The sequence below is a fragment of the Cephus cinctus genome, unplaced genomic scaffold (assembly GCF_000341935.2).
Source record: "Cephus cinctus unplaced genomic scaffold, Ccin1 Ccin1_scaffold0215, whole genome shotgun sequence".
Taxonomy (NCBI): Eukaryota; Metazoa; Arthropoda; class Insecta; order Hymenoptera; family Cephidae; genus Cephus; species Cephus cinctus.
This window is the reverse complement of record NW_014332933.1, coordinates 2,806,016-2,829,164: the sequence shown is the minus strand read 5'-3', so window position 1 is coordinate 2,829,164 and position 23,149 is coordinate 2,806,016. Positions and strand designations below refer to the sequence as shown.

The 23,149-nt window shown below is 42.4% G+C and overlaps 2 protein-coding genes across 17 annotated transcripts in view; both read left to right on the top strand.

The window, feature by feature from the left end:
* LOC107265030 (ankyrin-3) overlaps positions 1 to 23,149 on the top strand; it is a 75,227-nt gene that overhangs the window by 7,884 nt on the left and 44,194 nt on the right. For all 16 annotated transcript variants that reach the window (XR_001537101.2, XR_001537100.2, XR_003058991.1 and 13 more), the window contains exons 3-18: positions 15,619 to 15,720; positions 16,319 to 16,451; positions 16,921 to 17,084; positions 17,176 to 17,331; positions 17,410 to 17,538; positions 17,652 to 17,849; positions 17,935 to 18,231; positions 18,316 to 18,513; positions 18,596 to 18,742; positions 18,815 to 18,964; positions 19,163 to 19,303; positions 19,437 to 19,592; positions 19,680 to 19,778; positions 20,037 to 20,234; positions 20,325 to 20,508; positions 22,121 to 22,225. Coding sequence is in view for 11 of the 16 variants with exons in the window: in XM_015733968.2 (XP_015589454.1) it covers positions 15,619 to 15,720; positions 16,319 to 16,451; positions 16,921 to 17,084; positions 17,176 to 17,331; positions 17,410 to 17,538; positions 17,652 to 17,849; positions 17,935 to 18,231; positions 18,316 to 18,513; positions 18,596 to 18,742; positions 18,815 to 18,964; positions 19,163 to 19,303; positions 19,437 to 19,592; positions 19,680 to 19,778; positions 20,037 to 20,234; positions 20,325 to 20,508; positions 22,121 to 22,225 (2,557 nt within the window). In the remaining 5 variants the exon portion in view is untranslated. The remainder of the gene's footprint in view (positions 1 to 15,618; positions 15,721 to 16,318; positions 16,452 to 16,920; positions 17,085 to 17,175; positions 17,332 to 17,409; positions 17,539 to 17,651; positions 17,850 to 17,934; positions 18,232 to 18,315; positions 18,514 to 18,595; positions 18,743 to 18,814; positions 18,965 to 19,162; positions 19,304 to 19,436; positions 19,593 to 19,679; positions 19,779 to 20,036; positions 20,235 to 20,324; positions 20,509 to 22,120; positions 22,226 to 23,149) is intronic.
* Positions 474 to 10,002, top strand: LOC112493969. Its single transcript, XM_025082427.1, has 3 exons — positions 474 to 738; positions 7,568 to 7,904; positions 8,918 to 10,002. Exons 2-3 carry the CDS (start codon positions 7,610 to 7,612, stop codon positions 9,025 to 9,027), a joined length of 405 nt encoding a protein of 134 aa, XP_024938195.1. The 5' UTR covers positions 474 to 738; positions 7,568 to 7,609; the 3' UTR covers positions 9,028 to 10,002.

The following is a 23,149-nucleotide window of genomic DNA, read 5'->3' as shown; positions in this document are numbered from 1 at the left end:
AACTCGCGCGCTCCAGGGCGCCAACCTAAATAACGTAGACGGGATCGATAACGTTTGTCTAAGGTACGACCAGTTGGCTAAGTCCTCGCTTGGTTAAGCGAGCCAGGAATAAGTATTGAATGAGCGTTCAATTTGAATTTTTCCTTGTTTCCCGCCTATTTACATACTTCGATGTTGGCATGCCTTTTTTTATTCGAATCGTCGAACCGACTCTTTTTCAACGAAGCCCAAACGACTGTCTGTCTATTTTCGTAGGCTTCTAATCGCTTGCGAAACACTGCACCATTGTTCCTTGTATAATTATTCAATAATCAGGAGCAAGTTAGTCTTGTAATACGCTTTCTCTGGGATTTGTTCAGAGCGAGGTAACTCGACGCATCTGCCAAGCGAAGGATCTTAAATTGCATTATCTAATCTAGGGGGGGGAAAAAAGTAAAATGCGCTGGCTCACTGGTTTTTTTTTTTTTAGAAATACGAGAATGAGAACGTCGAGAGAAGAAATAATGCAAGCGGCGAGTCAGGACTGAAGGAAAGCTTAATGAAACGAGAAGTGCAGCAGTTTTTTATTTCCAAAGCAATGCCTCTGTGAAAACGTTCGTTGCGGATGCACAAGGGTTCTCTCGTTCTTGCGCACTCATTTGATCCTCCTGCGTGCGCCGCCAAGCGGCTGCTCATCGAACTAGTAGACATCGTGGAAAGCTCATTGGGCCGCGCGCGGCTATGTTCATCCTGTAACCGGTACGACCGCAGAATAAGGAAAGCTTCGCTATTATATCCTAACGTCCATAGCTCTGCTGGCTTAGCCGGGCCGTCATTGAACATCCTAGGGCACGTTTCTATCTCGCTGCAGGTCGCTGTCATTGTGCACTGCTCGTTTCAGCTACTCGAAACTACTGCGAGGGACCCCAGCCGGCGGTAATGCGGAGCTGCGGGAGACCCGTTATGAAACGTATAGTCGGATCTGCAGGTTTCTTACGATTCTATCTATATGGTGACACTAAGACTTTCTGTATTATTTTCTTCGGTCTGATTCGAATTTTCTACCTTGTTTACTCTCTACAATTTTTTTCAATGGAACGCAATTTTTAATCAATTCATATGCTGGTATACCTGTTATACTGTATATATATATTGTAGGTATCTATTCTTTCTGCACGTAACGTTCCGAACACAAGTACAGTCCGCGGTTTATATCCAGGATAGGTTATATCCACTGCAGACTAGTTTCTACATTGCAAAAACTATGCCGGCTCGTCTCCTTTTACTACATGCAATACCGCACTCGCTGAATATAAAATTTCAATAAATATTTTTTCCCTTCATTTTGCAAAAATAATTGCACGCGATCGATCTACAAGCTCGTATCTACAAAGAATTTATACAGAAGCTACAGTGCGACGTACACGTTAGTTTATTAGCTTTACGCAAGATCACATGGGACTGTTAATATTGTATAAAGGGTTTTATTAGAAAATTATCATAATTTTTGCTTCAACGATACCAGCTGCCCTATCGGCAAGTACAGATAAGACTATGAAACTTTTGACAGTTGTGTCTGTAATTTTTGTAAATTTTCGTTTCTTTCACTTTTTTAAATTTTTCTCGCAACGGGAGTCTCGGATAAAAGGTGTCTAACAGGAGGGAAGTGACGCGCGGGCGACGCTGGTTCTCGGCAGGGTGACGAAAGGGGGTTTACGGGAACGACGGAATCGGGGAGGAACGCCGATGGGAATGGGACCAGGGAACGGGGATGGAACAGGGGCGAAACGGACGGGCAGTTTGCGGCAATAGCGCTGCCGCGTTCATATCGACCCGAAGCTCGGCCTTCCATCTTGCTTGTCCCACATACAACACCATGCCTGTATCCTTAGCACACTGTATACCTGTATACGCTTCCCGCAATACAGTATCCTCGCTCTGCTCCGAAGTCCTTAACAATGTCTTTTTTTATTTTCCCCGTTAACGGCAATTGCACGGTACGAAGTTCTTAGAAAATAATATTCGATTAAAACAAATTTTGACTCAGGCTCTTTTTAGCGTTTTGCGTAACACGTTGATATTTTTTTTTTTTTTTTTTCAATGGAACGTAATGGAAAATTTATCGTATTCAATATTTCGTATTATTCCTTATTTCCTTGGACTTCGACTGGCATTGATTTTTGTCTGCTGACTCTGGACAGGAAGTCGCGCGTACCGGAGGACTCCGAGGAACGTATTTCGTGGCGTCGAGAAACCGGGATGCGGGTTACTGGGTCAAGGCTTTTTATACCCCGGAGCGATGTTGCTTTTCTATGGGGAAGTTTGCCGTGGGGATTCAGTGACAAAGGCTGCTTTTCTTAGGATAGAAAACACGAGGCTATATGATGGTATACTGAAAAACTTTGTTATAGCCCGGAACGGATTTATTGAGAATTATATTATTTTTTTTTTTCCCATTTAAATTTACCGCTTTCGATATATCGTACTCATTGACCGTATTTATATATGTACAGGGTGAGCTATCATGGACTCCCAATCTGGGAGGAACCTCCGTACGTATTAGGTGCGCTATTCTCCAATCAGATTATCCTCACCTACAGTGCGAAAGGTGTTCTTGATATCGTGTTATAAAAATTTTCTTGATATCGTGTTATAAAAATTTTAGGGTACAGAACCGCACGACAGTTTTCTAGTTTTCCGTAGGTGCGAGTAATCTGATCGTAGAATGGGCGCACCTACATACAGAGAAGTCCTACCAAATTGGGAGTCTAGGATAACTCACCCTGTATATCGATGACTGACCGAGCTGGTTCAAAGACGCGCAACGATACCGAGACTGCCGTTCGAATAAATTTTCCGAATAAATATCGTCGAGAGTTTTTTAAATTATTGTTCTTCTTCGTTAATGCGAAAAAATAATCCCCCCAATTCATTTTGTTTTTTTTTACCTATTACGTACAATCGTCCCACGCTCGAAGCGTCCACGAAGAACGGCGGAACATCGACGAGCAATAATCCCCGTCCGACGGAGCGTCGAGTCCTTCTATGACCTGGTTGCTTATACGTCCTTAAGCCCCGTTCACAGTCTTGAAATTCTCCATCGACGTACCTCGGGCGAGTTTCGTCGCATGGATTCCTGGGAAATTGGATCGCTCGATTCACGGACGATTCCTGTAATGCGCACTTAGAATCGTGACCTTTTTTTTTCTAAGGAAATTCAATCCATTCGTCTTCAAGTTATGGGAAATCATTTCTCCTCGTTAATTGGACGAATTTCTGACCGTATGCTTCGAGTACGACAAACCTAACCTAACCTCATGTCACGGCGAACCTCGTTACGTCGCAGAGGAAAGCCATCGAGTAACACTACGGACTAGGGCGAACAAGCAAATCGGCCCAGTTGTTCACAGCTGCGTAATAGGTCAGAGGTTATGCTCGTCGAGCGAATTACTAGTTACGAGAATCGAGTGGCTATAGCTCTTCCCTTAGGAGTCTCTTTTTTATTATCATTGCTCGAGCTCGTTTCTACGTCTACGAACTTTTTGGATCGACTTCCTTCGGATTTTTCAGATTTTCGTTTTCTTAAGATCGCGCCACAATAATTCTTCGGACAAATTTTCACTGCGGAGTCTATCTCGTTATACGTCCTTTGCCGTCTCTACAGTTTTTGTTTTGACTAACTTCGGACCCCCCGCGGCCGGGGTGGTGACGTTCAATTGAGAACTAATGAAATAGACGTGTCAAACGACAATGCGACGAGCTTTCGTTCGCCAGCAAGACGACCTACATGAATCCGACGCGGCAACATGGGAAGGACGAAAGCGTTGGTGTAGCCTTTTTTTCTTTCTTAACGACTATCGTCCACGTCCTTAACCCATATTCACGCTGGGTGCATAGGCGATTACGTAACGCGCGTAAAAATATGTTTCAAATGGAAACGACTTTGCTTGGTTTCCAAATAGGCGAATTTCACGTGACCTAGATCGGACGCCGACAGGTTTTAACCTGTTTGGAATGCTCAAAATCATTAGGTCTTATTTCGGTTTCTACGAGTCGTCCGTTCACTCTCACTCCTTTTTTTCTTTATACTCTTTTTTTTCCAAGTGAAACCGGTCCGCGAGTAAATATTGACGTGGGGGATTTTGAGTTCTTCGTAAAAAAATATATATACACAAACTGTCATTGGTTGGTCGCCTTACAGTCCGTTACAGCGCGAGAGCCGGGTAGTCGAGTCAGTGAATGAGGCACCTGATAAATTCAATGACAAACACTTGGTCATTTATGCGTTATGCCGTCACGACGGGACATGATGTCATTCTCTATCCATAATACGGTAGTTACGTAAGGATCATTAACGTAGAACAGCTACGGGGGGAAGACCAACGTGTCTGCGTGGCACGTACTGTACCGGTACGAGAGCCGCCATCTTGTAGTCAATCTCACCTAACGAAAACATATTTTCCTTTACGCAGAGACGCGGAACGTGGAGATCGGCCTTCAGTAAATACCGGTAGGAACCGTCGCTTCATTGGCTTCTGTCGATTCTACGAAATACGAAGGCCCAGACGTTCTATATAGATATATATAAAGGAAATATTTCAAATACCACGAAAGTCATCGTGGCGGTTACCTCTTCTTTTTTTTTAGCTCCGTGGCAGCAGCCGATTTCTGTCTGACACCCTAACGAATCTTTTGTTTACTACTTCAATCCCAAGTCCTCGGGTAGCCTTAACTCCCTAACGCGACGGACCGGCCGTGAACTACGCCTTTCACTAGCCTTCGCCTGCTTTCAGGCCGAACTTAAACGTAACGCAATAACTCATCGAGATAATGCCCGGCACGGTTACTATACGCAGCCACGTAGCCACTACTGACAATTTAGAATCTTATAGGAATTGTATTATTATTTTTATTCGTTATTGCGCGGGTATCGGTGGCTATTTACGTTTTTCAAGTCTTCGTCTCCTCGAGGGGGAGGCACTCGTCAGGAGTATATGTAGCTCTGACTAATGACTAACTACTACTCTGTCTGACGTTCCACTTACGCGTGAATAAATTAAATAAAGGCATAGTGATAAAAAAATATTATTTTCTTTTATGTAAATTTTTTTTTTTATTAAAATTTCTCTTATTCCTACCGTCTCTCTCGAGGGTAAAAATGCAAATGTCATTGCGATTATTTAGAGACTAAAATATCACGTCCTTCTATTCACGCTTTTTTTCTTTCCACCTAATCGCATGGGACGATTCCACTTTTATTGCCTTTTTTTTAATATCGTTTTACCGACTACACGTGGGCCGTACGAAGGTGAACGGATGCGACGGGGATCGTGTACCGTATGGGTGAATCGGTAAATCACGTGGGCGAGTACACGAAGCACGTCTGGCTTATCGACGGCATCGGGACTCAGGCTCAAAACTAAAATAGATTAACCTAGACCCTATTACCCGCCGTGTCTATCCCAACTACGTCGAAGCGATTACTTTTGCCACGACCTGTCCCGCTGATGAATTTCCTTATACGAATCGATATATATATATATATCGATTTTTTATCATCTCGTATCTCATTACGAGTGAAATTAATTTTGTTTTCAATCGATACACTGGACCATCCAAAAATAGCACTATTCCTCGAACGCTGGTGGAAAGTGAAAACTGCTCGTACGAAAGGTACTTTGAGCTTACACAGAAATTTCATGGTTACGTATTATTTTGTTGGTAATGTTTAAACTCGTCTAATTCAATTGTCGGAGCTTAAAAGATCTCGCGATGCCAAGGTCAAGCCCCTTGCGTTATATCCCGTGCAAGTAAGGATCAGCCCAGTGACAAAGCAGTGCTACGTACTGGCTAATTTGTCTCGCAGAAACGTACTGAGGATCTTTATAGGAAAAAATGACAATTAATAAAATTATTCCTATCTACGCGTTAGCTACAGTGCTCATGTTAATTACGAATGTTGGATGAAATTAATTAACCTATTAAAAGCTCCAATTTGCTCTAATCAATAATCTCATTGTTTACTCAGCGAACTCCTACGGGAATCGTCTAATTGGATTCTTCGTGATGGTGCGTATATATAGGTGGGATAATGACGATGACCTCGGGATCGATAATCGATCGATCGATCCCTGGATTTTTGGCACGCACCTCCAATTAATCTGCTACTGCTCGGTAAACACTCTCTCGATGGACGGACGACACGATTCCATGACGATGTTTACCTTCTCTCCTATTATGTAAACGTCCAAGGCTTGGTAGAGTTTAAATGCAGGCTACCTGGAACGACGACGGGGGCCTCTAGCGTGTAGATCTTCTATACATTCGCGTCTAGGACAACGTCCACGTCCTGGGATCTGCGTTCTCGAAATGATGCAAGTTCGCTTGGTGACTCGAAGATTTATGGCGATTCCAAATGCCTCCCGGGAGACGTTACTATGGACTGATGATAATCCTAACCTAGAAAAGACGTATATGCGGTACCGGTCGCCGCTTTAATTTCTGTCATCCTCGTCGGACCTCTGTTTGGAAGTCTGTATGTAATTAGATTTTATCATAGTGCACTGACCTTTGACCCTCGGACTCACCGGGTTAAGGATTCTGATAAAAATGACCCCGATCCTCTCCATTCGACTATTTTCAATGGATCGATACTCATTGGGAAAGGATCGAGCGTCGTTATCTCGATAGGCTTACAGTTGTCGCAATAATTGTAAATAAATATTACATTACGAGATTGTCGATTGTGCAATCGGTTGGCACTTGCTCGTAACAGGTCGACGATCCTTTGACGCTTGTATTCCTGTACTCGTAGAACTGTTGGAACTTGGGGCAAGGTACCTTTATGTAATTAAGAATAGGAACCTCGTCTACTGGTTGGCTCGCTTCCTCGCTGTCACCGCAACCACATCGTTTCTATAGTATCGTTCGTTCAACTACAATTTCGTATATTATTAGTCTCGTTGCTGTATCGTGTCTTCGTGTATGTAAGCCAAAGATTTTCTAGGGACATAAGTGAGGTTATGTATAGTCAGCGTTCTCGAGAGACGGTCGAACGTTACTGGCATATTGTTATTAATTTCTATAGTCCGATCGAGCGTAACTGGCTGTGCACGGCTACGATAACAATAACGTAATCGTAAGTTATACTGTTATACAGCGTGTGAAAGGAATTCGAATGAGAGCTAGTCAAGCTCATACGGGAGAGACTTAAAACTGTCTGTGTCTCGGGTTATGCCTAGGGGATTATGGGATTTTTCGTATGGAAATAATAGGTTAGATATTTATTCGAATGTATTATATTTATATCGTGCTGATTTTACCTTTATTTGCCAGGATTTCACGAGTATATATTGTACAGGGACGAGTTTCTTCTTTGGGTCAAGTTTAAACGGTGTCGGTTGCGACTGCGCATGCGCAGTGAATTCACTCTCCACTCATTCGATTGCACTTGATTCAATGAAGGTGCTAAAAGGGAAACTGTCGAGACGCGTTACCAACCCTACGTACGCCATTCCCTCGTAATAATTCTTATTATACTCGCAAACCAATTGTCAGAGTCCCTTTTGCCCACATTTATTTTGTTTAGTCTCGCGCACGACACTGGCAGTCTTCTAGGTCACCGGCCGTCATGGCCGCCGCCGTCCGTCGCTGTCTCCTCGATAATCCCTTGTCGCCTGGGCCTCTTTGTCGTCTCACGCCCCATAAATACATGGAAACTCATAGCTGCGGCTGCTCGGTCACGCTTCGCGTCCGACCTTACCTTTCTTCTTCCGAGTTAGCTACGCTTCCACCAGCAGTCAACGAACCCTCACCACAACGTGTACCAACCTCCTGTCCTTTAACCGTCTACGCAGGTAAATTCCCACTGGGGTCTGGCAGCTCTACCAACCCTATGGCTCTGCCGATTTCTTCAATTACCAAGGGTAAGCTCATTATCGCACCATTCTCGAACGTCCTGTATTACAACCAGTTAACTTCGCTCCGTCCCGCAGTCGATTTGACAGGTCAAATCCCGGCCATGGCGCGTAGGCGTCGTCCGACGCTATATCGTGAGCCTTGTTCCGCGTCCTCCTAGTGCTATTTATACTAGTGACTGTAATATAATACAGGTTTATAATTGCCATCCTCTACCTCGCAATCCGCCGACGCTTCTCGATCCTGACCTCACGGACCTTCGTTCGCACAACAACAGTCCTTCCCACACCTTGTAAACATGGTCGTAATCATCTCTTACGCACAATCTGTCTAAGATTAGTAATTTCAATCGGCCACTGATCAATTTCAATGAATCTTCCAACGCCTGGTACCATCAGCGTAACGAGTTGCGAAAACTCACGACGTAACAACCTAACCTCGATTTTATGTATGTATTTAGAAAAAAAAAAACATTTCAAAAAGCCCGCCATTAATTTCTCCCGTGAAAATAGACTTTTTGTATCTTCAGGGCTTCCCTACGAAACATTTAGCTGTTCTTTCATCGCGTTACACTTCGTATATACGTATATGCGATTACTATACTCGTATCCGGTCAGGCATTGTTACCACGCCGGCAGACGAAATATTTACAAAGTCGTTCTACGTCTTTCCTCGTATATCCTCGTTTCTTCGACACTTTGTTGAGTCTTGGGATTTCGCTGGGACGTCTACCCAGTTGCAGGGAGACGTATTATTTATTTAATTAAATTTCTACTACTGGGATATTTCTTGTCAATAGACAGATCATCCCGCATTCTTGATACAATGGTATTTATCGTCTAGTCGTATTCACACGTGGCTTGTACAATGTATATGATAAATGCATAGCAGCCTACACGTGCAACAGGCGTATGGGAAATCATAATGAACGTTAGTTGTATCTTGTATCGTAGGATATTGTATATGCCTGATAACGAGTATGGGATTATATTGGATTATTTTTATTTTTTTATCTCGTCAGACGTCAGGACCGGTTTAATTGCATCCAGGCAGAAGATTGGTCCGGTGCATCCTGAATACATTCTTACACGCCATCCGTCTGTACCACTGCACTGTTATGCTATTAAATAAATTATTCAGCTAATTGCTGTCGCTAAGCAACCAACGTGGAACTACTACCGGGAGGAGTGAACTGTCGTGCCGACAATTGTACAGTGACGTATGTATGTTACATGGCTGGTGGATATTGTTACTGCACGTTGGATGCACACGCGATGTATTAAGGATGCACTTGTCGTTATGATTCGATGTCAAATCGTACGTGGGTCTGTGTATTAATTAGAGACTTTTTAAGTTAACGAATTATGAATTGGAATTGATTTTTAAAGGAACCGAGTCATACGAAAATTTAGTTGGTTTTGTAAAAACGCTCCCGTAAATTGGTCGCTCGTTACATGAATTGCAATTTCCTAGAATAGCTACGCAGCGCGATACTCGTTCGGAGCGCTGAAGCGCTGCCGGCTTTTGCCGCGCGGGGCGCCCTTGTCGCTCTAGCTTATTCAAATGGTCTAACATGTGTAGCTTCGCTCGCAACGCGCTGTAAGCCAGCGTAGAATCTTGTCGCGGACATTGCTATTCGGCATTGCTGTCGACGCTAGTAAAGTCGCTGGTTGCGTTACGGGTACGCGGATGGGACCGACGAGTGAACGTAGCAATTAAGAATAGTTGCCGGGAGCAACGAGTAAACCAGCTACGATTGAATTCAGCGTAGTGTAAAAAAAGGAATAGAAAAATTGCACAAGACTCAAGACAAGAGGTTATCATCGATTATGTGTATTAGCATTTTTTTTAACTCCAAAAATGGTTTTACGAGTCCAATCGGATTCCCATATCAACCTTAGAACTGTATTCGGGGTATGAAAATAGCAGAGAAAATTTTTAGAAAAAAATTTGAAATTCCGATCGGTAAGGTAGATTATCGGTATCCGTATACTAAACCATAACCTGTATAACGTATAAGGACAGACTTGAAAATTGAGTCAGACTATATCCATGGGATCAATAAATGGTCTATGCATATCGCGATGAAGCAATCCTTTTTTTTTGTTCTATGAATAATTCCAAACAATCCTTTTGCACGAAGTTTCGAGCGTGGAAAATGGCGAAGTCATATTCGCGGAACGCATTGCGGACTTATCGTGCTGTGATTACTAGGCTAATGACGGGGTCAGTGCATTCGTTAACTCCACGCCGCTTTATGGCGTCCACGTTCATAATAGAACCTTTTGAATTTCATATCCCGTCGGTCCATACAAATCGTCCTGATACCATTTCTTTTTCCGAAATTGTCAATTCCGCATTATTTTCGTAACACTGTTACTCGTAGGGGCCCGACCAATACATAATAATTAATCTGCACTGCGGAGCTATTATTGGCTATATACATATATATATAGGGTCTTTGAATTTTTGTTGGCTGCCATATTCGAAATTCTTTTTTTTTTTTAATCATGACGTTTTTCTTATTAGACTTGATGTTGTTAAGGGTACTCAGACTTGTCGACCATTACGAACTCTTCCCAAGGCTGTGATTCATGTAGGAAATAGGCATAGTTACCACTGCATGCTGATGACTCTCATGACGGATGGTATGTCAGTCGGAGAACATGGGTATTTGAGATTGAGGAGAGTGGGTTGTCGCATGATGGGTACAACATGCAGGAACAATGAACGTCAATTGTCAAAATTATGTCAATTAGCCTTGACCGCGATGTGGACTCTTGGAATTGTCAAAATACTGGAAGTTGACAATTACGTCGTATTGGGAAATACGTCGAAAGGCATTGAACGTAGTGAAAAAAATTTTCGAGAATTCGAATAATTTCTTTGAACAATCTTTGATAACGTCTGGCTCTCGTATCGGCACTTTTATTAAATTAAATAAACGCCATATGGTAAGTCTCGTGTTATCTTATCGGACCAGTCACTCGATTATGATTATCTCCAGTGTTTATTGATTTTTTAAAAAAATTTTGATTACGATCATAAATTTCCTCCTTTCCCCCGAAAACTTCTCGTTAGCCATGCTTTTCTCCGAGGAGACCAATTTTCAGTCGTCCGGCTGGTACCCCTGCACGCCAGGAACCGTCCAGCCGTGTTTCCTGTACCAGGTAAAAAATAAAAAAAAAGCATCCCAAACTCAGTACAATCCCGTGTCCGCCATCATTAATTTTTTTCCACATTTACAAAAATCCAAAAAAAAATTCGAACATGCCCCATCAAAAAAGTTCGGTATCCGTCCGGTCACAGTCAAATACACCAAGACTCACCCGGTACATGGCGAACCCATCGAGTGCGTCCCAAAGGCCTACAAAATGCCACGGAAACCTCGAAGAAGACTCCCCTGGTGAAAAGGTGTTTGCCGTCTGTCTGTGTCCTGGAAAAGAGATGAAGCCGAAAACGTTCACCGGGTCGTGCTGGGTCGTCCCTGTTACAGTGAAGCGCAAAAGAAAATTCCAAAGAGTCCTATGAATAATTTAAAGCTAGGTCGTCCCACAGCGACAAATCCTAAGGTGTCCGCGCAGGCGTCTTCGGTATCCGGTCCCCACCCTCCAGACGGACGTTGTCACCAGAAGATGCTGGACTCGAGGGTACTCCGGTAGCTCGGGAAGCCGGTGCCAGGAAAATCTTCTTTTTTTTTTCATCCCCTTTTCTCGCACTCATTCTTCCCTCGTATCTTCCGTCTCCTGTCACTCTCACGAAATCCTTCGACTCGTCGAGTCTCTGCAGGTACCTGGGAGACAGCTGTCAGGTCGACCTTCCTCAACATCCTTAATAGCTGTCAGACGACCGAAATAGACCTGGCTGTACGTTCAAACGACTGATCATGTAAATTTACATAGAGAATCACTAATAGCAATGAGTATGTATATCTATATACATCTATAAAGTATATATGTATCCGTATATACTTATATACAGAATATGTAAATATAACCTGTACCTCTGAATATCCACTGCCTCCTTATACCTATAATGATACAATTGATGACATCAGTGACAAACAATGTTTTCATAATTCTATATATATATATATATATATATATATATATATATATATATATACTGAATGCTCCTTGATTAAATATTCCCCTGTTACGTAGACCGTACACTCTATTCCCGATGCTGATGCCGATCTATGACTCCCTTGCCTACTACGTTCACGTTGTTTACCGTCCGGACCCTGAAACACATTTTTCCAATGACCGATGAAAATTTTTTTAAACTTTTTCCCCTCATCCGCCATTTTCTCATGACGTCATCGAGTCTTCTCACGGATACGTCTCGTTCACGTAACAATGCCTCGTGAGAAGGTCTCTTCGGTATCTTATGCACTTGAACTCGAGTTACACGATAGTCACGTATAAGAATCATCCAGGGACGTGATTAGCATCCTGGGCACCCTGCACTTTAGGATCGAAAATTTATTCTTCGAGTCTTATACAATTTTGAAAAATTCATAACCCCTCACCCATCCCGGGAAACGAGGCCGTGGATTGGTCCAGTTTATGAATTATAAGCGACTCAAATTGAAGGATCCGATTAATCGTGTCTCAAAATTTGTATGTGGAAGTTTGTAAATTTTTCGATAATTTTTTGTCGTGTAAAATGCAAAAAAAAATTTCATCCAAGTCGATCACTCCGATGATTTTCCCAAAATGGACTTGTATTATTTTTTTTTTATTTTTCTCTTCCCTTAAGTGGTACTTCATTATTTTCGTAATTAAATAACGCCTTGTTCGGACTGTCGTTCTGATTCTTGGATTCTGATACGTCAATCATTTGTATCTGCCGCTGTTCCGTTATATCTGTATACACGTTCTTACGTAGTCCTTGTACGTACTTCACTCTCATATGGTGTACACGTGTCGGCATTTACATCTATGGATTATACATATGTACCGTAGGCCCGTAAGACCACCGTGAAAATTTCAAGCAGCCTACAGTCAATTTGATAAATATTACACGGCGATGAAATCGGATGTCACTTATAACGTGATTACCGAGAGGAACGATTTTAATAAGTTTTATTATTCAAAATTTCATTTTTAAGGATTTACGTGTAATTTGGAAAAATTTGAAAAAGTATTATTACGTGAAAATTATGAAAATTATATACACGCATTTTTTTTAGCTTTATTTAGTCAGCCAGGGTATCATTTCTGTGCTGCTGACTATATATATAGTACATGGTATCCAACAATAGAATATTTAAAGGTTCGTTCATAATGGACTCATGTAAACTTGGTGTTGGTATGCGCGGCTGGTTATTACAGAGAAAAACTTTATGGTGCCTTCGCACTGGCCATCTAAACGATATACTATACGTTTTGTAATATCCGGATGTGAAAAACTTAGTTTTCAGTGGGTTCTCATTCTTCTGTGTACTCGGCTTTATTTATCGCGCGGAAGAGGAGTGAACAAAAAATGAAAACTCGAATTCAGCATAGATACGTAACGTAACATACGTCGCGGTACGCGATCGTGTGTTAGAGGATCCTGTACATCCTGGAGGAACGAATAATCACCGGGAAGCGTCGCTTTATGGTAATAAATAACAGAGTTATCGGATCGTCGGGTTTATCCAGCGTGAATAAAGAAGGGCTGCCAACTTAACGTGATATATGTATATATATATCGTAGGGCAGCACTACGCGAATACGTTGACGATAATAGCAATGACCGAGTTGAGGATCCCTGTGGAAGCCGGTTTGATTTTCCAAAGAGTTAATCTTGGAATATTTGATTTACATTTTTTATATATTTTTTATTCTCACCTTGGAACTTTTTTGTAATTTTGAATTTCGTCACGAAACTTTTTCGCCGTCTTCGCGTACGGAGATAAGACCTGGGAATCGGCTCGTAACAATGGGGGATGGATCTTTTTTATTATTGTAAAATGCATTCGGACGGGACACGTGGGGATCAGGCTTAAGCTAAACAGTCGTTGGAGTCGCTGAATGTATTTTTTTATTTTCTAATTTCCCACAAACAGAACGCCTGACAATGTTTCTATTCATTCTTGAAGTTATTCTAAACATTTGCATTAGACCGATTTAACGAAGACCGTTGAGAATGCATATGGCCTGTTAGCGCGAATGCAGTATAGGTTGTCTACGTACGCATCCGCGGTATGCAGTAGTAATTTGAAATAGAGCTGTGTATCTACTGGACTATATATAACCGGTTCGAAATAACTTTCGTCCTGTGTTTTCAGTCGCGCCAGCTTTAACATCAACGAATAACAGGAGGAGTTTGTTTGGAAATAAAAAAGTTGCGCAGTTTTGAAATCTGACGTCATTAGTACTTACTTCCTGACTAGTCTTGTACCTCGCGTAATGTCATGGCTGTGTATACATTTAGCAATAGCCATGTCATTTGAGAAATGCTTACCAGCGGTAGGTGCTACTTTTATTTTTAAGCTCGGAAATAACCGCCAGACGCATAGCGACGTCGAGGTAGAGTGGTCGATGCGCAATGGCCATTGCCTTTGGGGAATCGTTCGCTAAGAAATTCACGTGTCTCTTACGCGCGCCATTTTGTTGACTAAATAAGATCGTTACGCAACTCGATACTATACGCAGCTACGTTCATTAGATACGTGCAATCAATCTGGATTGTATATTATGAAAATGGATAGAACGCGAAACAACCGTGCGATCTAGTATTGACTAACGTAGTAAAGATGGCGACACTCTCGAATACAGCCGTCCGGCTTCCTTCGCGCGTATAAATATAAATAAAGTCAGGGAGAAGCAATTACGCGCCCCTGACTGATAAACTCACGAGATGCTGGCATCGTATGTATCCTGGAGGATGACGATGGCTATTTATAGTGCCTATCGTATTTAGCTTCATTGATCACGACCCTCGTATCACCGATACAAACGTTCAGACAATGGCTTGGATTTTCTTTTTCTGTCTTTCAAACATTTATCACCACGGGGTTTATTGATCCCTTACAATCCCAACTCTCGTTGCTGGCATTCCCTTTTGTAACGTTGGGCACTGCGGTAAGTATATATGTATACCGAGGGTAGAAAACAGCGAGTATTTTCACCCCGTGACGTCACGCGCTCAGACTGCACGGCGTCCCACGCGAACCACAAACTCGCCAGTCAGTATAACAACTGTTATAACTCGTTTCGAATTTCCATACTTGGAATTTACGTGTCGAATTAAAATTGTGTCGTTTATTAATTATCTTAACGCTCGTTGTTATATTAACTTTATTAGTGAGACTGTCGTAAGGACTTTTTACGTTCATAGTCTTTTCCTTGAACTATATGCATCTATCATTGAGTCATGTTCTACCGTATACACGGCGTGTGTCTGGCTATTACTTACTTATTGCCGCACTTGGGAACCACTCTGGCAATTAATGTCTGTCCGAAGGCGGGTATCGTTACCATGAATATGCATCGTGGTCTATGCACTTGGATTAGCCTCGCGTGTTGCCCGTGTGCCTCGGGACGGAGAAGGCACTTCGCGTAGTAATTAATAGACCGGTAGTAAGACTGTTTTTGCAAGATGCGAGAAACACGTGGATGGGGTGTAGCGAAGACATTTTTTTGAAAAATTGTCTAATTAATTTTTTCTATCAATATCACATCGTGTGAAATATTAATTGAAAATTTTAATTAAATTTTCCCTTTTTTACAGAGTGATCCCAGCACGGCATTTTTAAGGGCTGCTAGGGCGGGCCAGCTGGAAAAGGTTTTGGAATATTTAGAATCCGGAGTCGACATAAACGCTTCTAACGCTGTGAGTATTAAGAATAATTTGCTTTAATTGGTATCTTAAAGGGCTGCCCTGGGCTAAGGACTTGAAAGACCCCCTTGGTAATGTAATGAAAGAAAAATTCGGTAAGGAAAAAAAATAATTTTCTTCGGCATTCCTTTGATTTCGTTTGACAATGGTTAATCGAGCGATAAAATTTCGTTTTGGCAGACAAAAGAGCTGTCTCGCTTGATGTCCAAGAGCACAAACCATGAGGTCCCTGCAGCTCGAAGCCAAGGGGGATTTTCTCGAGGTGGCCTCAGGATGAACCCCGATGCACTTCGGTGACGCCTCTGGCACTTTTAAATTCCCCCCATTACTACCCTAACGAACATCCAAGGTTATTGTCCCACCCTGTAGATCCCAGTATCCTTATACGTCCCATAAGCGGCGGCAGTTAAGTCCATCTCTACGAGATTCTCGCCCTTGGGCCCTTTTGATCCTCATCCTTATGCTTCCTGCACGGCCCTGACTTCAGATTGGAATTCTACCGTAAACGTGACGTCGTCCAAAAGAACATATCAATAATCGTCCTTGCAAGTAAATTCCATCTTCTAACCACTGTTCAATTTTTTTCTTTCAGAACGGCTTAAACGCTTTACACCTCGCTGCTAAGGATGGTCATTTAGAAATAGTCAGGGAACTCCTGAGTCGCGGTGCCATCGTAGATGCTGCTACGAAAAAAGGAAACACCGCGTTGCACATTGCTTCTCTTGGTAAGTCAAAGTAGCTGACGACTGTCTAATTGGCCTTTTTTATTTTTAGGATCACTCCCATGGACCATACGGGAACGTCTTACGTGATCGTCGATAAGAGGTTCAGGACCAACTGTCAGATCGATGGATATTTACAGAAAAGAAAAATGAACGACCGGATGCGAGTTATATAAGATTCGAATACGTCCCACACTTCCGGTGTTAAAGTTATTCTCGAGGAAAATTCGATTTCCGTCTGTTATGGCGAATGCGTAAGATGCGATTGTATGGTTCGTGAGGGTCGTACCCTGTGGCAAACCTGTTTTGTCTGATGTTCTTGTACGTTTTGTTATGGTCGCTAAGATCGGTACAGCGTGTACGGTAGTGGGTAATGGGGAGATAGGAATTGTGCTGGTGATAGTAAAAGTAATAGTGGATCCCAACCCAGTAAGGCATTAGCCGTGTTAAGGAGTACTCGATTTTATCGCAGCCGGACAAGAGGAGGTTGTGCAGTTACTGGTGCAACGTGGCGCATCGGTTAATGCACAGTCGCAAAATGGCTTCACACCTCTTTACATGGCCGCCCAGGAGAACCATGACTCCGTCGTCAAGTTCCTGCTCAGCAAAGGCGCCAACCAGACACTCGCTACCGAGGTAGATTTCATTTTGTATGAAAGCCTCAGGCCCTTCCTTTAAATCCATATTTTATTCGCACTCGTAATTTTATTTATTTTATTACTTGCAGGACGGATTCACGCCATTGGCTGTTGCCATGCAACAGGGACACGATAAGGTTGTTGCTGTTTTATTGGAAAGCGATACCCGCGGCAAGGTACGACTTCCTGCACTTCACATTGCCGCTAAGAAGGACGACTGCAAGGCTGCTGCACTGCTTTTACAAGTGGGTCTGAATTTGGATACGCGAGGAAACTGTTTTGTTGAAATTTGTTTTTTGATAATTTTTTTCTATTGTTAATAGAACGATCACAATCCTGACGTAACGTCGAAAAGTGGATTCACGCCACTTCACATAGCCGCACATTATGGCAACGACCGAATCGCTTCATTGCTCTATGATAAAGGAGCTGATGTTAATTTTGCTGCCAAGGTAAAGATACAAATAGATGCTTACGAGATGGCTGTCAGTGGATCTTATTGATTATTAAGATCCCTGTATAGGGACTATGGTCTAGTTAATTAACTGATTCGACTGTCAATTAGCACAACATCACACCCATGCACGTGGCAGCTAAGTGGGGTAAAATCAAGATGGTTAATCTCTTAATGAGCAAGGGTGCGAATATCGAAGCGAAAACGAGAGACGGATTGACGCCGCTTCACTGTGCTGCAAGATCAGGACATCACGAGGTGGTTGACATTCTCATAGAAAAAGGAGCACCGATTGGCTCGAAAACGAAGGTATGCCCATGCTGGATCCCTGCTGGTCCACGGAAGATCATAATGGAGCCATCTTCTTTGACAATCTTATTTTCTTCTCACGCAGAATGGTCTCGCGCCTTTACACATGGCGTCCCAAGGGGATCACGTAGATGCTGCCAGGATTCTTCTTTATCATCGGGCACCCGTTGACGAAGTGACCGTTGATTACTTAACCGCTCTGCACGTAGCTGCTCATTGCGGTCACGTTCGCGTGGCGAAACTTCTTCTTGACAGAAATGCCGATCCTAACGCCAGGGCGCTTAACGGCTTCACGCCCCTTCACATCGCATGCAAGAAAAATAGGATAAAGGTCGTCGAGCTGCTTCTCAAGCATAAAGCTAGCATCGAAGCTACTACCGAGGTTATTATATATACTTTGTATTGATGTGATAATTAACGTGGGTTCGCAGTCGATTATATTTTTCTAATTTTAATATCTATTTAGTCCGGGCTAACGCCTCTTCACGTGGCGAGCTTCATGGGCTGCATGAACATCGTCATCTACTTGTTACAACACGAAGCTAGTCCAGACATTCCTACTGTTCGGGGTGAAACGCCATTGCATCTGGCTGCCAGGGCTAATCAGACTGACATCATTAGGATACTCCTGAGGAACGGTGCACAGGTCGACGCCAGGGCGAGGGTGAGATTCAGATTATTTTCTTTGGATTTCATTCTTTTATTGCCCTCGTGGGGATGTTTATTGACGGAGGAACTTCTCGCAGGAGGAACAGACGCCGCTTCACGTTGCTTCTCGCTTAGGGAACGTGGATATCGTCATGTTGCTATTGCAGCACGGTGCCGACGTGGATGCCACTACGAAGGACCTGTATACTCCACTTCATATTGCAGCTAAGGAAGGACAGGAAGAGGTGACTGTTTTATTTAATTTGAATCACTTCTCAACTCGTGACTAATCCTTATATCAATTTGACGCTTGATAGGTCGCATCCGTGTTGCTGGAAAATGGCGCCTCCTTAACAGCCACCACGAAGAAGGGCTTCACCCCACTTCACCTGGCTGCCAAATACGGCAACATGAACGTGGCCAGACTTCTGCTGCAGAAGAACGCACCGGTAGACGCCCAAGGAAAGGTAGAGGATTGGCTTTGTGTAATAATTCACATTTGTTTGAAGTTTTTATGTGTACGTTACTGGATATCATAAACAAGCTCAGAATTACTTTTATCTTTATAACCCTTTTACGAGGATTCAGAAACGTATGTTCTTAACAAACGTGTACGTTCTTTTTTTTCATTTCGTCGCGTCCTTGCTTGCCTGACTAACACACAGAATGGAGTTACTCCGCTTCATGTGGCGTCGCATTACGATCATCAGAACGTGGCTTTACTTTTACTGGACAAGGGTGCCTCGCCGCACGCCATGGCTAAGAACGGTCACACGCCTCTGCATATTGCTGCTCGTAAGAATCAGGTAAGTTCACCTTCAAGCTGGTTTCTTCAGTGCTAATGTTTAAACAATTTAACTTATTTGTCTCGAATGAGAATCTCTACTTCCGTTTCACCTGGCTCGGTACTCGTGTCTGATGTATGCATTCTCACGTCAGATGGACATTGCGACTACGTTATTGGAATACGGAGCCAAAGCAAATGCTGAATCAAAGGCGGGCTTCACACCGCTTCATTTGAGCGCACAGGAGGGACACACCGATATGTCAACGTTGCTCATTGAACACAAGGCAGACACCAATCACAAAGCTAAGGTCAGTCAATAATAGTTATTGTCATTATATATGATCTTTGAAAAATATATATATATACTTCATCAGCCTGATTCCTTTTTCCTACAGAATGGTCTTACGCCACTACATTTATGCGCACAAGAGGATAAGGTCAACGTGGCTTCGATCCTCGTGAAAAACGGTGCTGAGATCGACGCAAAGACTAAGGTAATCAATCAGCTGCCGGTGATTGAAACGTATTAGATCAAGTCTGATAATCATGACGTCGTTGGTTCAGTTGCCACTGAACTCATAACGAGAGTCTTAATTGTCCTTGGTTCGCTCTATTTTTTTCCATAGTCCTTATTTTCCTTCAATATTCACTGTCCAGTTCAACGGACAACGTGAACCGTGCTCGTTGATACCAGGTTTCCAGTCTTCTCTTTTATATCTTTTTTAATTAGATTTTTAATTTTTCCTAATCAGGCTGGCTACACGCCCTTACACGTGGCAGCTCATTTCGGACAAACAGCCATGGTACGGTTTTTGTTGAGATCTGGTGCCGCAGTCGACAGCAGCACAGGTGCTGGTTATACTCCGTTACATCAAGCTGCTCAGCAAGGACATACGGTGGTCATAAACTTGTTGCTGGGAAGCAAAGCCAAGCCTAACGCTGTTACGAACGTAAGTTGATCCAAGGTTAACTCCAGTAAATCTTCATATCTTATGTTTCTTGTACCTGATTTTTAACTTGTCCAAATTATCTTTGATCAGAATGGACAAACGGCTTTGGACATTGCCCAAAAGCTTGGATACATCAGCGTCGTGGAGACTCTTAAAGTCGTCACCGAGACCATCATCACGACGACTCACACCGTCACCGTCGAGGAGAAGTACAAGGTGCAGGCACCGGAATCTATGCAGGAGACATTCATGAGCGACAGCGAGGACGAAGGTGGTAAGTTCTTCAGCATGTCCAAGGAGATTGGAGACTGCGAGAAGCTACGAATTTTTCAAAATTATTTTACGTGTCGTGAAGTTAATTGGCAGTGGATGTTCTTTTAGTTACTTTTTTCTTGTTGTTTTACTCAAAATTTATGATTAAATTTTGCAAAAGAACATTGCGTCACGATAGTATCTGCCGAGACGAGCGTCGACGTCGACGGGACGCAACTGCGCTAGCAGTTTCTTCTTTTTGGGATTTTTTTTGAAAATAATACGGAGGATTTCCACTATTTATTGTTACGTCTTGTAACGAAGACACATTTGCATGACAAACGAATAGGAACGGGGTTAGTTTTTGCCTTTTTTAGTATTAAAAAAAAAAATGAAGGAAATACTGTTCTGATTATGTATACTTATTATGTATATAGTTAAGTAATTTTGTGTTTCAAGTGAATTTGCAATATTAAGTTTTGCATGGCAAAAAGGATATGGAGGAAATTGCATGTGGATTAAAGCACGTGTCGAACTTTATTCTCTCGCATGGTGTTTCCCGTGTGGTTGCTTATGCATTTGAGTTACCCGATTTGAAGTTTCATCTTCTATCTTCCGCCGAAGAGATGAATAGTTGCGGGAATTTTCGAAAGCGCGAAGACTGAAAGTATTTAGGAACGCCGAAGAATTAGTTAGAATTCGAGAATAAGTGCAATAGCATGGTTAACGAAGTTAAAGTTTATCGATTGGCGTAGGTCAGTTTCATTGAGAGTATAATTAGCACAGGGGTGGGATCTGGTATTAAAAAAAAAAAAGAAACCCAAGAATTTCTTTGTCTCTCGCAAAAATGACTTTTTGAACTTTTTTCAAAATTCCACCAAACTATTGTTTCGATCGATATATTAATTTTTAAAATTTTATTTGCTTCTTCTATTACGTTCGAATTTGCATTCGTTTCGCAAGAGCATGTATCTTAGCACAAAAGTTCGCTGGGTTGTTATCCAAATTCGAAAAAAAAAAAAAAAAAAAAAAAAAAAAAAAAAAAAAAAAAAAAAAAAAAAAAAGAAAAAACTGAACGACCACTTTTTATGCAATATAGATAAAAATTACAATTTTCTCGATAAAAATCCACGTAACTTTTCACTAACCCTTCAAGCGCATTGAAATTCTCATGCGCACGTATGAGGAAAAAAAAAATTTCAAAAATCCTCAAAATGCATCCTTTCACGGGTAATCCTAAAAGTGTCAAAATGCATAAAAATACAATCGAGTAGCTAAGTTATCCCGGCAAGATTAATCTGCAACGCCAAGGAACGTGCATCGTTACGGTAGAACAATAGTTGAGTGCGAAATCAGAATGACAATTTCTAACCTAGAATTCCAACGACATATTCTCCAAGTTCAGTGAATGCCAGTCCACAAGTAATGTGTCCCTCTGTGCGTTTGAATCGGTATTAAAAAAGAAAAAAAAATTCAATAAAAATTTCCATTATACACGAGCATACGCCAGATTTCTGCCAATTAGTGAAACAACCCAGTGAATAAGTCTAAATTTAGAAGCAGAAATTATCGAAGACAAAAAAAATTATGGGAATTTTACCACGAACGAGCTTATTCGATGGCGTGCGATGTAGGTGGCGATGAAATCGGCATGGCGGCCATGAATGTGTACGGGCAGCCGCCACACGCGCAACACGTGTACCTCCCTTCCTACTACCAGGGCCAAATGACCTACACTCGTAAGTTCTCTCTATCACTGTCTCTCTCTCTCTCTCTCTCTCTCTCTTTAATTTTCTCGTTCTACCTCTATCTCAAAACATACATATTAATCATACACACCATAGCTACGTATCCCACGTTGAAATCCTTCACCACCCCTGGCGTCGTGACTGATTAAAAGAAATCTTTGCGAAATACTGATAGCGCTTGGTAAGATGTCTTATTGAAATTTACATCTATACCCGATTAATACTATTTATCAAATTTCGAAGCTTTCCCGCAGGAGTCTATCTGAACGCTATCAAGCTTTCTCAAGGAAGAGGAAACAGGAGGACCCCAGATCCATTTGGTCACACGTCATGTGGAACGTACATGTTTGGCTGAAGTAAATGACAGACCAACAGTGCATTTATTAGCGACCATGTTTTATTTCCGGACACTCAATCCTCTGTATGTAATACATAATATTCCATCACGTAAGACACACCATTGTAATACCAGTAATGACTTTTAATTCTTCTCTCATGATAATCACCATCCTGGACAGCACAGCTCGAGCATTGTTTTACCACACGCCATCACTACCGGAGTCCAGCCAATTCAATGAAAGAAGATACTGTTCACGAAGTGCATCCCGCAAGGATTTAGAGTTAAAAGCGTTCATAGAATACAAGACCAGTTTGTTATTGCAGTACGAAGGAGGATACGAAGCTTTCTTAAATGTGCCAGTAGGTTAGAGCGAGTAGCGTCGGTATGCACTGCGGGTGGAAATCTATAATTAGCAGTGATAGAGGTCAGGCACTATGTATAAACGTTTAGATCTAAGTAAAGGAGAGAATCGTCTCCCGAGCGTCCGTGCGTTAAGTACCGAAACGGCAGGAGACTCGTTCGAACATTTGTCAAGGAGCTCAGCCGTAGGCTGATCCCGCGCGCCTTCGATCATC